At 41.0% G+C, this 17007-nt stretch overlaps 1 protein-coding gene across 3 annotated transcripts in view; it reads left to right on the forward strand.

Moving 5' to 3' along the window:
• Nucleotides 1–13224, forward strand: part of KAT6A (lysine acetyltransferase 6A) — a 35306-nt gene extending 22082 nt beyond the window's left edge. For all 3 annotated transcript variants that reach the window (XM_068421290.1, XM_068421292.1, XM_068421291.1), the window contains 7 exons: nt 103–264; nt 1218–1311; nt 2659–2890; nt 4036–4246; nt 5296–5988; nt 6790–7105; nt 8141–13224. In XM_068421290.1, the coding sequence (XP_068277391.1) occupies nt 103–264; nt 1218–1311; nt 2659–2890; nt 4036–4246; nt 5296–5988; nt 6790–7105; nt 8141–10728 (4296 nt within the window). In that variant the 3' untranslated portion in view covers nt 10729–13224. The remainder of the gene's footprint in view (nt 1–102; nt 265–1217; nt 1312–2658; nt 2891–4035; nt 4247–5295; nt 5989–6789; nt 7106–8140) is intronic.
• The last annotated feature ends 3783 nt before the right edge of the window (nt 13225–17007 follow it).

The raw sequence follows: 17007 nt of genomic DNA on the forward strand, positions 1-17007 counted from the left end.
TCCTCTCATATTTGACATTTCAGACGTGCATGGATACCTAGATGAAGCATGTCCTTGCATGACAGCAAATGGAGTGACAAAACTTTTCCTTGTTTCTGTAAGGTTGATGGCAATGTCAGCACTATCTACTGCCAGAATTTGTGCTTGTTAGCCAAACTCTTCTTGGACCATAAGACTCTCTATTACGATGTGGAGCCATTTCTTTTCTACGTGCTGACACAGAACGATGTCAAGGGCTGCCACCTTGTTGGCTACTTTTCCAAGGCAAGTATTTGAGTACTTCAGACCTGAAACTGCATTTGCTATGGTGAGAAATGCTGCTTCAGAGTCTTTAAATTGTTGTAATTTAGGCCCTTGCATTTTATATAATACATTATGTAATATAGGTATAGACATCTGTTGCAGCCAGATTTTATTTGTGTTACGTTCAGAGACCACCAACTAATAAAACCAAGTTTACTCATAATGTTTAATAGTATGTGTTCTCTAAGGAACTTGTATTGTGGCTAGTAGCTAAAAAAAAACCAACTCTTCAAATGGCTTCCTACTCTTGGTGGTGATGGGTAGTACTGTTTGTGAGGTAAACATTGTTACCAAGCAGTTCTAGCTCATCTTTCCTTCTGTAAATACACTGTTTTCCAAACAAGTTTGGCAGTTTTGCACCTCATTTCAAACCTTTTATTTTTTTGCATGAGCAGGGCCAAGATTTTAGATAGGCCTTTTCTTAAGATTTTTATCTGTACTTGTACTTATTTTTAAATAGCTTTAACTGAAGCTTTTCCTTTCAGTCTTCAGGACAGCAGATTTGAGATTGGGTTTTAGTATGTTATGGTTATAACGTGTAAAGATTCACTGGAATACTGCAGTCTTTTTCAGTGAATTTAGCTGCTTTCAGGTTTATGCTTTGAACTTTATCTGCTATGCAGCCCATGTTCTTCACTGCATTGTATCTAAGCAGAAGGTGGTAGTTATTTCAAGGTTTCATTCCTTTTGTTTTTCTGAATGGTAATAGAGTTTTAATTATTATTCTCTCTTCTAAAGTCTTTCCTTGGCTCATGTATGTTGTTGTTCCTAAGAAACTTTGACTGTGGCTTTCTGTCTCTGTTTTTGCTACGGAAGTTAATTAGGGACTTGTACAGAACAACAACTACTATTTCTCACTGGTCGTTTTTTTGTTTTGTTTTGTTTTTTTTAATTTGCTGCTTTTTTTCCAACAGGAAAAACACTGCCAACAGAAGTACAATGTTTCCTGTATAATGATTCTTCCACAATACCAGCGTAAGGGCTATGGCAGGTTCCTAATTGACTTCAGTAAGGAACTTTTTCTTCACTTTTTTTAGTCTTTGTCTTTTCATATTTTAAAGAAATGCTTAACTGTGGAAGAGGATATCCTTCAAATTAAAAAACATCTTGAGACAAGGGATTCTAAAGCTCACAAAATCATCTTAATTTACTCTTAATTTTCACAATTTACTCTTGTTGTTGGAAGGCTTCAGTTCTGAAGAAAAATTGATCATTTTTCCCCTAATTATCTTTTTTTCTATGTAAGCAACTTATGGTGGAAACTATAGGCATGTGTCAGTAGAGTGTTTTTAGCAGAAGCTTATCTTGTGCATGTAGTTCTTTCTACAGAAATCCAACCCTAAAACTGCATGGTCTGTTGAAACCTTCAGCAGCTTGATTAAGTGAATGAATGTCTTAAGCAAAGGTAGTCATAGTTAGGTTTTACTTTAGCTTTGAGAGCAACAAAACCAGACATACTTAGGCTCTGAATACTCAAAACAGTTCTGATTCATACATGGATCTCAGCAAGTTCACAGGGAAACTTGCCACTGTAACTATATCTCTCTTATTATGCTGAGTGCAATCTAATACAGCCCTCCCTGTGGACATGCTAGTTTTGGAGTGAATGTCCAGAGGAAAAACCCTACTGGTATAATTATATTAGCATGATTTTGCTGGTAAATATCCTTGTGTAGATAAGTAGTTGTTCTCCTGAAAATATTGGTGAAACAAAGAAACTTAATGATGTATCTTGAGAAATCAACAAATGTGGGCTATATTAGAGCAGCAGTGAGAAGACACATTTGTCAGCTGGTTCCCCTCTCCCCCGTTTATCATACCTGGGAGGCTGTAGCCTCTTGGTCTTTATTGAACCTGTCCAGTGTATCACAGTCTTAAATAAGTCTCTGCAGATAGAGCTTGTACTCTCCAGTATGGCCCTGAAGTTTGACAGTAGAGAATTTTCAAGAAAATTGTTTGCCATATTAGTTTTAAATGGCTAAAATAGGTTTTCCCTCTGTGGTCTTCAAACTTGCTATTGCAATTGGAAGATACTCAGCAGACTGTGTACTTCAGGCTTAGTATAGTTTCTAGGTAGTCAGCTGCTGCCCTCTCGTGGCATTGCCCGTAGCCAGTGTCTCATGGCAATGTAGCTTAGAAGTCTCATACTGTATCACTGAATAACAGGAGTTTAAATCAAAAAAGGGAAGAAATCAGCTAGATCACTCAGTGTTTCCTTCAAAATTTTATAATCTTTATCTATATCTTGTAGGCAGCATTCAGCTGCTTTCTGGAAAAATGCCTTTGTAGAAGTTGGGGTGGAAACAGAAGCTATATATACTAATTTTTGAATTTTTTTTTCTTGTATATCTTTAGGCTATTTGCTTTCAAAGCGTGAGGGTCAAGCAGGATCACCAGAGAAGCCCCTGTCAGACTTGGGGCGCCTCTCATATATGGCTTATTGGAAAAGTGTAATATTGGAGTGCCTTTATCATCAACGTGACAAGCAATTAAGCATCAAGAAATTGAGTAAGCTGACTGGAATCTGCCCTCAAGACATCACTTCCACTCTACATCACCTACGAATGCTTGACTTCCGTAGTGATCAGTGAGTACAGGAGTCCTGTTGTATTTCCAAATAGCTTCAGATGTATTTGAATGAAATTTAATGGTGTTTGGAGACAAGTCATATTTAATAAGTTTGATTTTATTTAAGACTGAAGTGTCCAAATACTGGCTGTAGAGACTTATGATGCTCATGTGTGATGCAAAAATTGTTCAGTGCCAAAGCTGGATCTGATTTCCAGCTGTGTAGCTGTGTAGCTCCGCAGCTGTGGAACTTCTGAGTAATTTGCAGCTGTGAGAGAAGGCAAGCTGGTCTCTTGGCCGTGTTCTCTTGAGGTCCCTCAGCATAACCAATCTAACGTACTCACAAAACAGAGCAAAGAACAGCAACTTCCCTTCTCTAGAGGGAAATCTGTTCCTTTTTCCAGTCACTGAGCAGACAGTTGTTTCCCCCCCTTTTCTCTGTGCCTCAAAGATGCCATTAGCTGTGTGGGTTAACATGGGATGCTTGAACAGTGGTATAGATCACTGGGAGAAATGGGGTGTGTGGATATAGAATAGAGGTAGTCTGTTTGCCCAGCTGAGTGTACAAGTCAAGAGAAATATTGGGAATTATTTTTGATTCAGACCATAGGAGTTTAGGGAGTGGGGTTGTATTCTGTTGTGTTTTGTGTTAAACTTGGAACTTATTTGGAAAACTTGGAGTTATTTGAGAACAGTTTTATGTCCTTGTTTCATAGTATACTTTAATCAGTGATATTATTTCCAGCTCTGAATAAAATCCACTCTGGTAGTGGGGCTGTAACTTTTTAAAGCAGTGCTTTTATTACCATTCAGTATCTTTGACCTTATGTAGCCTGTTCCCCAAATGGCATACCTCTTGTCCATTTAACACATCATAAAATTGATACTCTGCAGCTGAATGTTACCCATGGAAGGATAATGGCTTCACCATTAACAAGAAGTGGAAAAAATTTAACAACATTTTCTTAGTTTTAAGATGCGTTCTCTGGTAGTCTGACGGCACTGCAAGTTGTACAGTTTTAACGAGCCTTCTGTCCTCTCTGAAGTTATTCATGGCAGCACTGATTGAGAGTACACAGACTTTTCTGTAATATCTTATATGTTTGACATGATAACATGTACAGTATGTAGACTGTTGTTGATCAGAGTATTATTACTGTTTAGATTTGTGATCATTCGTCGGGAGAAACTTATCCAGGAACATATGGCAAAGCTTAGAACTAATGTCCGACCTATAGATGTAGATGCAGAATGTCTGCGTTGGACACCTGTTATAGTTTCCAACTCGGTTGTCTCTGAAGATGAGGAAGAGGAGACAGAGGATGGGGAAAATGAAGAGCAACAACAGCAGAAAGAAAAGGACCCAGAGACCAGTGTAAGAGTGAATCTGTTACTTCTGTGTGGCATATAGTTTACACTTGGTGCTTTTGCAGGCAATGGTAACAAGATTTCAAATGCCAAGCTTGGGCATTTGGCATAATCGTAAAAAGCAATGCAGTCATGATTAGTTTATATATCTTTATAGTTTCAGATTAGAAACTAAAAATAGGGAAAACATTGAGGCATAGTCTAGAGAAAGGTAAAAGACTATCTCTGAAAAGAGTAAAAAGGCTCTTCCTACCCTTAATGGTTTTTACAGCGGGGGGGGGGGGTGTTTAAAAAAAAAAACAAACCAAAAAACAACAACAAAAAAAACCCAACCAAACAAAAAAGCCAAAAAACAACCAAACAAAAAACCTGCCTCCCACTCTCAAGCAACCTGGTCTCTCATCAAATTATTGAAATGGATTTAGGTTTGAAGGACCCAGTATTTCTGTGACAAATAGCATACATGGAAATGAATCAACAAAAAATTTTAACATTTTTCACCAAAGTTTTTTTCTGTGTACTTTTGCAAAACCAGTAATAGCTTTAGAATTACTGTTTGCAGAGCAGTGAAGGTTTCTGAAATCTAGGCTGCTGTCCTTGAAGGGTTGCACTCTCACAGGTGATGAGCACTGACTAGAATACTAAGGAGGCACGTTATGCACTGTTACTGTATTTATGTTAAAGTAATTGTGCATTTTAATGGAAAAATAGTTTCAAGTTTGTCTCACTTTTTTTCTTGAAAATTACACAAATGCTGTGTTTGAATGTGGCAAGATGATGTTTGCATTCCAGCAGGCCACTGGATGGCTGCTGCTGACTGAAGTCACTTGTTGGGAGGCTAATTGAGGTACATTATCACCTGGGAGGAAAGGATTACCTGTTAGCACTATTAGAATCTCATAAAGGTCAATTCTTTTGTTATTCTCAGATTCTTAAAAGTCATTCTTGTTAAACTTCTCTGACTTCTTGCTCAAAAGCTTTTGTGGAATCAAATTCAGGATAGACATGCATGCTTAAATAGGAAGTGTGAAATCTATTTGTTTTTATTTAAATCAGATGGTAAAATCTGTGTCATGGGAGAAGAAAGAACAAGAGCCTTACTCACCTACAGAGTGTGAAAAAAAGCCAGACATTGTTGCTCCAGCCAATTCTGCACGGCCAAACAAGCACATTTTTGCCCTGGATAGTCTTCCTGCAAACAGTCAGCCATCACGAAGAGGTCGATGGAACCGCAAGGGCAAAAAACTTCGGGAGCCTTTTTGTGAGAAGGAGCCGGTATTGCCCGTTGAGGACAAAACAGCAGTTCCCAGTGGGCGATGCAGTGAATGTGAGGAGAAATCAGCAGCCTCACGAGGCCGTTGCAGTGACTGTGAGGAGAAGTTGGCGGCCTTGCAAGGAAGATGTGGTGAATGTGAGGAGAAGTCTCCAGCCCCAAGAGGCCGGTATGCTGAAGATGAGGAAGAATCTGCAGTATCCCAGGGACAATGTGGCAAAGGTGAAAAATCTGCAATTCTCTGTCGGCGGTACAGTGAAGGTATGGAAAGGTGGAGAGGGCAGTTGAAAAAGAACACGGAGCCACTGAAGTGTAGATTCCCAGAGGACTGCGACAGATTACCGCGCCGCTACAGTGACAGTGATAGGGCACTTCTGAGGTGTTTTAGTGAGAGTAGCGAAGAGGAAGATGATGAGCCTGTGAGTCCTCGATCAAGCTCTCCACCTGTTCTCACCAAGCCAACATTAAAACGAAAGGTGGGTGCCTTATTTCTTGTCGTCTCTGGCTATATCATGCAGTCTGATTTGTTACTGTGTTGGTGCTTTCTGAAGGACTGTGCAATTCATGAGGTATATATTAAGCATACAGGTAGCATTTGCTCAGTGTTCGAGAACTCTCTCTAGAGTGTACTTTCTGCTGCCTTTTTCTGGTGGTGTTTTTTTGTTGAATCAGAGGTAGTTTTTGTTTTTAATTCTATCTTTTGCCTTGTGCTTTTCATTTTTCCACCTTGGTTATTAAAGTTTTACTCAGTCACACAAAACAGAAACAGATATGGTCCTACTTTTAAAAGAAGCTTGCAAAACACAAATGCTAGCTAAACAACTGAAATTGCAGCATAAAGTCTTTGGAATGGTTTACCGGGGAGATGTGAATTCTGTCAACGTGACCAAGAAAATCCTCTCTTTGTGGGATGCTGCACTAAAACGTTCTCTTCTATATCGTGTTTGCAGTTTATTCTAAACTATTCACATCTATGTCGTAGTGTCTCTGAACTTTCAGCTGTTACGGATGGGCTGTTAGATTCAGCTGTTTAAATGGTTTATACTATTACACAAATGTCAGTCTAGCAATCTTTGTGGAAGTTGGTCGTCTTGCATTGTATTTGACATCTGTCTAACTGAAGGCAGGTGCCGGTCAGTATTTCTAGTGAAGTCTGGATCCCAGAAGGGAGCCCTCTGGTCCTGCTTAGACTGTTGAACTCTGTCTTCTGTATATCAGTGTTTTATTTCTACTGCACGTGATAAAATGTCTTCTCTTCTCCCACCTTCCACTTTCAGAAACCAATTCTTCATCGTAAGAGGCGAGTCCGCAAGCGTAAGCACCACAACAGCAGTGTCGTCACTGAAACAATCTCGGAGACCACAGAAGTGCTGGATGAACCATTTGAGGACTCAGACTCTGAACGACCAATGCCCCGGTTAGAGCCTACATTCGAGATTGAGGAGGAGGAAGAGGAGGAGGAGGATGAAGAGGAGGAGCATGAACTTTTGCCCAGTGGATACTTTCGGCACTTAACCCCACCAGACACGCTCAGGCATCGACCCTCTTCTAAGAGGAAGTCCAAAGATGAGGAGGAGTCTGATGACACTAATGGTATGTTTGGTGGTATGCTGTTGAAAGTTTGATATAGATAGTGTGTCGGCGATGTATGATATTAGCTCATGATGGAACAAGCTGCTTACCTTGTCTTGTAGCTTCTAGCAAAAATGTAGGGTTAGGCATAAATTACCAGTCAAACCAGCCTCAAACTTCCCCAAGTGTTATGAAAATGTGGTGCATGCATCTTATTAGCAATGACCTGATCACAGGGTATCCTTTTGGTTCAGCTTTCCTAGTGGAATTGGTATCTGTGATTGTGGAAAAACCTATGCAGCGGGGTCACTACAAAAATAAAAGAGAAATGAATTGCAGAGCCCTCAGTTTTCCCTAACAAAGAGAAATAATGAATTGTCTCTTTTGAGATCCTGTTCTTCATCACATTGCATGTCGTGCCCCTCAGCTTCTCCTGTCTCCTTAAAGTACTCTGAACCTCCAGTACATAAAATAAAATTATTTGGTTGGAACTGGTTACTGACAATTCAAAAGTAACCTTTGTTGCATAACTGTGGACTTAAAACAGCTCTTCTTGGGAAATTCATAGCGTGGAATCAATAGCGCTTTTTAAGATGGTAGAAAGGGCAGAAATGTTACAGAATCAAGCTAATACATATTAAATAAATCAAGATGCAAACGAGTAATTAAGCAGCTTTGTTTTTAGTGGGATGTGAGGCATTTGTGAACATATTGTATAAATAAAATTTGTAAAGGCTGGTGAGTCTTTCTAGGACTTTATCGTATAGCCTAGTGTTTAATTTGAATTGTGTATTAAAGACTCAGAGCTTTGACCATGCAAAATCTTGAAATTATTGGTGTTCTCTGAAAATGCAATGTGCAATGTGATTGCTAATGAGTAGACCTTGATCCTTCTTGTTACCCTTCACAGTAAATCTGAATTTGTGAAGGGTAACAGGGTAACTGAATATTGATACATGAAGTTAATAAACATGATGGGAATGCTTGGGAAAGCTTCTGTGAATACTTAGGTCAAACAAAAATGTTTAAACAGTATCTTTCAATTTGTGTTTTCAGGTAACCCAAGTTTGAAACCATTATCTATGCTGAGAAAATGTGAAGAAAAGGATTCTTCACTTGAGCCAGATACTTCTACACCCATGAAAAAGAAGAAGGGATGGCCAAAAGGGAAAAGCCGAAAACCAGTCCATTGGAAGAAAAGACCTGGTCGAAAACCAGGTTTTAAACTGAACCGGGAAAAGGTGCCACCATCAGTTCAGGATGAAGGAGTTGACGCAGTGATAGCTAATTCAAAACCAGGGCGTAAGCCCAACATTTCAGATAACGAAGAAAGTGTTGAGCAGAAAGAAGAGTTGCCTCTCACTGAGGAAAGGAAAGAGGAAGATGTGAATATGGAAGCAGAAGAGGTAGGGGAGGGAGAAGAGGAAGGTATAGCCAGCAGTGAAGTAAGAGCAGTTTCTCCTGTGGACAGCAGCAGCAGTCCAGTGCCAGAAGTAAAAGAGCCTGAGATAGAAGAGGAGGTAGAGGAGAAGCCACGGGTTTTAGAAGAGCAAAGGCAATCAGAAGAAGAACAGCAAGAACTAGACGAACCTGAGCATGACCATGAGGAAGAAGAGGAAGTTGCAGTAGTGACAAATCAAAATGAAGATCATGATGCTGATGACGAAGATGATGGTCATCTGGAGTCTGTGAAGAAAAAAGAATTGGAGGAACAGCCTGTTAGAGAAGGGGTGAAGGAGGAGCCTCAGGTGCAAGAGTGTTTTTTAGAAACAAGCATGCCAAGCAGTAGAGAAGATGCAAAAGAAAAAGATGAAGCAGAGGCAGATTCTGAGGAAGAGCAGGCTTCCAATGAGACATCAGTGGGCTCAGAGCACGTCCCTGGGTCTGAAGATGATCACGAAGAAGAGCAAAGTAATAAAGAAGGGTTAATTGAATTAAAGGAAGAGGAAGAGATTCCTCATAGTGAACTAGATCTTGAAACTGTTCAAGCAGTCCAGTCCTTGACACAGGAGGAAGGCAATGAGCATGATGTAGCTTACCAGGATTGTGAAGAAACTCTTGCAGCTTGTCAGACTTTGCAGAGTTACACCCAGACTGAGGAGGATCCTCAGATATCAATGGTTGAAGATTGCCAGGCCTCAGAACACAACAGTCCAATATCCTCTGTTCAGTCCCACCCCAGCCAGTCTGTACGTTCTGTCAGCAGCCCAAATGTGCCTGCTCTGGAGAGCAGTTACACCCAGATAAGTCCTGAACAAGGATCCCTGTCCGCACCCTCTATGCAGAACATGGAGACCAGCCCCATGATGGATGTGCCTTCAGTATCGGACCACTCTCAGCAGGTGGTGGATAGTGGCTTCAGTGACCTCGGCAGCATTGAGAGCACTACAGAGAATTATGAAAACCCCAGCAGCTATGACTCCACTATGGGAGGCAGCATTTGTGGAAATAACTCTTCCCAGAGCAGCTGTTCATATGGAGGACTGTCCTCTTCTAGCAGCCTCACTCAGAACAGTTGTGTTGTCACCCAGCAAATGGCAAACATTGGCAGCAGTTGCAGCATGATGCAGCAAAACACTGTCCAGCCTGCAGCAAACTGTAATATCAAGTCACCTCAGAGCTGCGTAGTAGAAAGGCCTCCAAGTAACCAGCAACCAACAACGCAGCCACAACAGCAACAGCCTCAGTCACAGCAGCCACAGCCCCCACCTCCACCCCAGCAGCAACCTCCACTGTCACAGTGTAGCATGAACAACAGCTTCACCCCAGCACCTATGATCATGGAAATACCTGAATCAGGAAGCACTGGTAACATAAGCATCTATGAGAGGATTCCAGGGGATTTTGGTGCTGGGAGCTATTCACAACCATCAGCCACGTTCAGTTTAGCCAAGTTGCAGCAGCTGACAAACACCATTATGGACCCTCATGCCATGCCTTATAGCCATTCTCCTGCTGTGACTTCCTATGCAACCAGCGTTTCTCTGTCCAACACAGGACTGGCTCAGCTAGCTCCCTCTCATCCGTTAGCAGGCACACCACAAGCACAAGCCACTATGACACCCCCACCAAACCTGGCGTCCACCACCATGAACCTCACGTCACCTCTGCTTCAGTGTAATATGTCTGCCACCAATATCGGTATTCCACATACACAGAGGTTGCAGGGGCAAATGCCAGTCAAGGGGCATATTTCCATTCGCTCTAAATCAGCACCACTGCCCTCTGCAACTGCACACCAGCAGCAGCTCTATGGCCGCAGCCCACCCGCAGTTGCCATGCAGGCTGGTCCTCGTACGTTAGCTGTTCAGCGGGGTATGAACATGGGAGTAAACCTAATGCCGACCACCCCTTACAATGTTAATTCCATGAATATGAACACCCTGAACGCCATGAACAGCTACAGGATGACACAGCCTATGATGAACAGCAGTTACCACAGTAACCCTGCCTACATGAACCAGACAGCACAGTATCCTATGCAGATGCAGATGGGAATGATGGGGAGCCAGGCCTATACCCAGCAGCCTATGCAGCCAAATCCTCATGGAAACATGATGTACACTGGCCCCTCCCATCACAGCTACATGAACGCTGCTGGGGTGCCCAAGCAGTCTCTCAATGGACCGTACATGAGAAGATGAGCAAGATGAACTTGCATCCTAAAAACTGAAATATATATAAATAAAGGAACCTTTTATACTGACGAACCAGAGAAAATGGACCTTTTTCCAGTTAAAATATTGCTGTAGATTTAGAGGGATTTTCTTTGGTTTATTTTATTTTTTAGGAAGCCTGGTCTTTATTTCTTGGATTTTTTTTTGTTTTGCGTTTTTGTTTTCTTCACAATCCTGAAACATTTTACAGCTAAAATCATTTACAGATGTTTTTTAGAGGAGAAAACATGCACAAAATCTTTTCATAATTTAAAAAGAGCCTTACTTTGCTGACAATGTGGACAGAATATGTGTAACAGTTAAATCATGTTTCTAAATTTTTTTTTTCCCAAATGTATGTCCTTCTCCCTCCCCTGTGCCCCTCTGTATGCAGTTTCTAGTGCTGCAGTCATGTAAAATGTTTGACATCTCAAAGAATAACAACCCTTCCCTGTAAACCCCACCTAGCATTTCCTACTTCTAGCAGGAGGCACTTATTGGGAGACTTGAAAGGGGACACAGAGGATAAACAAAGCTCTTTAGTTCTGCAAGTCAGGAAAAATTTTTACTCTTTAATTTTCCCTGACGCACTCGCCCTCAGTAGAATTTGGAGTTACGTGTAAACAATAAACTATTCACATTGGTGTTTTTGTAGATGAGTTAATTGAAATTGTATGTTTCATGCTGAAAATATAACGTAACTTTAAAATGATCCCATTCGCCACCCAGACATGCATGTGCACACACGTGTGCATGCATGCACACATGTTCTGTCACTCTGAACTACTGGAAGCATTCAAGAGAGAACTGTTTGTGTCCCTTATGCTGTCGTGAGGAGGATAGGGTTGTTAATGGTCTGTTGGGACAATGAAATGGTTGCACGCTCTTCTGGTGAACTGCAAGTCAGCCACAACTCTGAGATCCCAAACTCTGATTTAGTACGTACATCGAAATGCTGAGGGTCTTGGTTCTGAGCTCAAAAGCAGCTATTTCCAGTGGTCTGCCTCTTAACCTCTTAGGTAATCTTGAAAGATGAAGTGTACGTTTCAAGGGACTTGACGAGAACCCTGTGGTGTCCTTGTCACTCTTCCATTCCTGGTGCGGGGTAGGAAGTTGCTGAACGTGCCGCGCTCTGCGGGAGTCAGTGATGTTTTCCCTGATTCTCCCACTGTGTTTGAGACCCATTTTATAGGAATAGCCACACTTCTGATCTAGTGTGGGAAAAGAAGGGAATCGGCCTGTTTTACGGGAGTGAAACAGTCCAAACACCATAGTAGGATGCAGGCAGCAGGATTTTGCTGTTTATTAGCGCATAATCCAATTTACATTCTTTTTGGCTACACTGCTGGCATGTCACCCAATACAAAAAGGGACACCCTTTAATGTAAAGTTCTTTTTTGATTGTATATGAAGTAGAAATACAGACACATTAATAAGACTAATTTCTTTTGTTTTTAAGCCAAAAGAGTCTAAAAGAAAAGTTGGGGTTTCTTCAGATGCACTAAAATGGACCTTCCTCCAGTAACTGCTAACCATAAAAGGCAGAATTCAAAGGACTTCCACTTTTTATTTGTTTAGTTTTGAGCATGTACAAGGCTGTGTAGGACCCCATTTCTCTGTATATACTATTCCAGTTCCAAATAACCCATGTAGAAAGCGCACTGTGCTGCCCTCTCCTTCCTAGATCTTCAGCTGTGTCACTGCTTCCTGATTGCTGGGGGTGGGGTGGGTAGGGGGTGGGTAGGGGTCTGAGACAGGAGGAGAAGCTGTTGAAATGAGGGCCGTGAATTTAGTTTGTTTGCCGTTTGGTTTGGTTTTGTATGGTTTTTTTATCAATTGGGCAGCTCCCTTTTCCACAAGCCTTTGTGACTGTAGAACTATTGTAGAAAAAAAATGTTCTTTTCTATATATAAAAAGAAATTATCCAACGCAGTAATATTGGTACCTACCATTTTTTCACTTCTGTTTAAAAAAAAATATGTATTTTTAGCAAGATAACTTGGGTAATCTTCTAAAAGAAATTAAAAAAAAATCTCACTGTTAGTGACTTTGATGCCTTTTAAAAATAAGAGCTTTTTCATTTCATTCCATCTTTAAAATTTTTTATCTTTGTTGTAGAATATTAAAAACTATTTTAAGAAAGATTAAAATTCTCTTTAAAGAGATCTCTAGAGTGTGTGAATAGGAGCTCCAGATGCCTCTAAAAGCCGCATGTACAAATGAAGCTGAGTCTATTCCTGTCTGTTTATATTTGCTTTTCCTGTTTTGTAACCTCTTTGTACTTTGTTCATGGTGACTTGTAAGCTAAGGGGAAGGGGTGCCTAGATGCCTTTGTAATTCTCCATGTCATACGCTCCTGGCTGGATGGTCTCCCTTCCTCTCCTTGTATGTAATATCACTTTTTTTTCCCCTTTCTAGCAAGTACTTTCAAAAGAACTCTGTACATTTTAACATAAAAAATAAATTATGTTGAGCCATTTTGGATGTCAGTTGTGCAGGTGGATTTTTTTTCTTCCATTTGAGCGGTGAACTCTCTCCTGGGAATATGATTCCCTGTTGGCCTTTTGATCTGGGGGAGAGGTGGTACTCGGAATTTACTTGCGAGATCGCTGTCCCGTGGTTTGTTTTTTTTTTTTTTACCTACAGCTTCTAATCAGAGAAAGATTAAAAATAAGAAGAAAAAACAAAAACTTGAAAGCTTCTTCAGAAATCACCACCTTTAAATTCCTCTCTGCAAGGGCTGCCCAAAGCTTAAGCAAAGTGTGTTAGCTGGGTTTTGTCAGCTTCTGTTTGTACAATCGCTTGAGAGTTTTGACTTGTGCACTCAAAAAATTGCAATATGTGTTTGAAGCTTCCCCCCCCACCCCCCCCCCCCCCCCCCCAACTGATCTCTCATCTTCATAATTAGCACTTCGGATAGGAGAACTAGAAGTTTCACCCAGCGAAGCTCACCGTGGCAGGATTGGGTCAGTCACGACGTTTCGGTGCTGCGCCGCTCGCCGTCGCTGGAGGGCGCTCTGCGCGCTCACGGCTCCCGGACACCAGAGGGAAGCAAAGCTCCGGCCCGTGTCTGGTCGTCGCCGGCCTCCCGCGCCAGGGACGTCGCGGCAGAAGCCACCAGCTCGGTCCCGAGGCGCTGCGGGGACGTGGGGGCGGCGGCCACGTGGCGACAGGGACCGTCCAAAGGCTTTTCCGCAGATGAACTGTCACAAGTCTCTCTGCAAGTAAGCAAACGGTGTCTGTGGGTCACGGTAAATAAATGAAAAGCACCTTGAGAACTAGTAAAATTAAGTTTGACGGGCTTTTCGTATCTCCAGTGCTCACCAAGATGGAGAGTAAGTCTATGTAAGGTGAGGATGATGCTGCACCTTCCTTTAAGCTGATACATTTTTCCTTGGACTCGTTATAGTTGTTTTATTGAGGCATCTGAATTTTCAGATGAAACATGTCAAGATACAGACAGAAGGTAATTGTAGAGGGGCAACCCTGTGCGATTCATTTGTTTATTCTCACAACAGTTTTTAGGGTATTCAAGCATGAAGGAGAGAGAGACAGGGTGACCTGTGATTAGGGTTTTCACTACTTTAATCACTTGTGAATTACAGTGAGTACATCAGCAGTGTTACAGGTAAGAGCAGGATCTCCGTAGATATGCATCCTGTGTGTTTGCACGGATGTGTATCACTTTCCCATAGTCAGTGCTGGAGTTAAGACTGAATTAACTATTTTGTGCCAGAAAGCTGTGTTCAGTCACTTATAGCTTACTCTTAATTTTTTTTAAGTTGTTCATTAAAGGAAGCTTTGGCACTGTCCAGTAGCAAAGTTATGAGGTGGTGGGTGCCACACCAGTGTGCCCTGTTTTTTCCATACTTAAATGATTGTGGTTTGGGGTCTTTTGGGTTTTGCTTGTTATTTTCTGTATGCACTGAATTTAGCAGATTTGATTTGACCATTAAAGTGTGCTCAGCTTGAATTGTTATCTAGCAATGATACTGTTGGAGTCAGCTTTTATTTATTACCAATTTTCAGAAACATCCCTCATTTTTAGGATACAATACGGGTTTTAAAAGTAAAATACCAATTGACAACAGTTGCATGCCCTCCAGCAGTTCAAAATGGCTTTGGATTCCAGAATTAATGTGCCAAGTGATTAGACTGGAGTATAATTCTGCTGCTTTAGATAACTCTAGAATTTGAAATGGTCATGGCAAATCACTTCCATGAAATAACAGCATACAGTTATGTTCTAGTAAAACGCTTGTATCACGAACTGACAAGTAGGGCAATTCAAAGTCTTTATCTAATGCCCTGGCACCAAATTACGGTTACACATGCTGAGATGAAATGCTTTTCAAATAATTGTTTGAGATGTTTGCAATGCTTAATCACAAGCTGTCAAGCTAGGGGTGAGCAGGGCCAATGCTAATAATAATTAAAATTAAACTACTTGTGCATTTCTCAGTTCTTAAGGCAGTTGAAACTATTTTAAGAAAAAGCAAATGTCTAGACAGGAACATAACAATTTATAACTACTTTCTAGCTTTGTGGGCCAGGAACAAAGGTGTTTATGGAAATCTATACACAAGATCATGGAAATGTGATTCCAGAGTTAATGAGCTGATAAACAGTAACTGATACTTAAGAAATGTTTATAAAAAAACATTAATTGATCAAATAGGCTGCACTGTTAATAGCCTCTGCTGCTTGTTTAAAAAAAAAAAAAAAACCAAAAAAACCTGTTTGTGTGGGCTAACTTTATGATAACCACATTTAGGAGCCATGAACAAGGTGACCTCTTTTTTAGAATCTTGTCAGACAAGCTATCAAATCCTACCATTAGAGAATGACTAAATAGGGGAGGGGTTTTTGAGGTTGTTTTTTTTGGGTTGTTTTTTTTTTGAGAGAGAGAGAGAGTTGCCAAGCTAGAACAGGGTTGAAATCAGACTGTCTTGAAGTGCAGGAACCTTTAGTACCTTATAGCATGGTATGAACAGGTGCTGCTGCAGGCTCTGCATTGCCACAGCCAGATATTGTACTGTGGACATGGTGAGAGTTGTTCCATTCAGCACTTCAGATTTGCTCTGAATTAGTTGATATGTGGACCAAAATGTCTGTTACTAGCTCTCAATATACAGGGAAGAGTTTGAATGCAACCCACAGCAACAGAAAAACTACTGCCTGGGAGACTAGTGTTGTGGTTTTGAAAGAGGCTAACTGAAAGGAGAATGATCCTAAAGGAGTCTGACAGTTCTGAAAACTCATCAGTAAGATAATTAAGAAAATGCTAAAAAGAACAGAACCATCTTAATTAGGTTCCCAACTCAGGGAGAGAGCTCCTTGCTGAGATCCTATCTCTGCAGTAATAGAGGAATGCAGATAGACTGAGGCAGACTAAGTTTACAGCAGCTAAGGTGGGGCCTGCAGCATCTTTTATCTTCGCAGCTTGTCAGCCAGAATAATTTACCTAAAAATAGCTGCCTGAAGTTGAGCTTTGAATGTAAAATCCTTTTGCCCCTAACACAGAGAATCTCAGCAACTTCACCGAACGTTGATCTTCACCTAGAGCAGGGCAGGACTCCAGCTACACGTTTAATCTCTTGAAACAGCTGCAGTACCTTGCAGACAGAGTCAGGAATTTGTTTCTGTGCTTCCTTCCTTACAGGAGGTTCTATTCTGGAGGACAGCTCTGTGTGTGGAATTAGCACATAATGACCTTGTTCATTTTGTGTGGTTATTTTCCTAAGGGTTCCCCTGTCAGTATCTATTTGTTTTCCCTTGCCAAATACTTCACCCTGTGAACTCTTTGGAACAGGGACTCTGTTGTTGGTATGTTTGTCATTTGTGTCACATGGTAGAATCCCAGTCTGTGATTAAGGTCCCAGGGAGTTATCATAGTACAAATAATCTGTTTTCAAGGAAAAAGTGATAAATATCATGTTCTGTGCCAAATAATTAAATAAGGTTCTTGAAAAGTTTATTTTCTACTAACATGTTGGCTGGTATATGCACATGGTGCCTTTCAGTTAAAGGAGGCAGTCTGTTTACTGAAATTCTGTCATCCTCTGTTTCCCCATTTTACCCAATAGGAACAAGCAGCAATGAGATACAACACATCTACGGTTTTAGATATTTCCCAAACAACTTCTCCAAAGAAGAGAAAAATCACTGTTGGACAAAAAAATGATGTGGTAAGTTAAGTGAAATTACTGTTAAGTCTATTTCCCACTTGTCCTGTCCTGAGTCGTTGCTGAAATAGCACGAATGGTG

The sequence above is a fragment of the Nyctibius grandis genome, chromosome 33 (genome assembly GCF_013368605.1).
Source record: "Nyctibius grandis isolate bNycGra1 chromosome 33, bNycGra1.pri, whole genome shotgun sequence".
Classification (NCBI taxonomy): domain Eukaryota; kingdom Metazoa; phylum Chordata; class Aves; order Nyctibiiformes; family Nyctibiidae; genus Nyctibius; species Nyctibius grandis.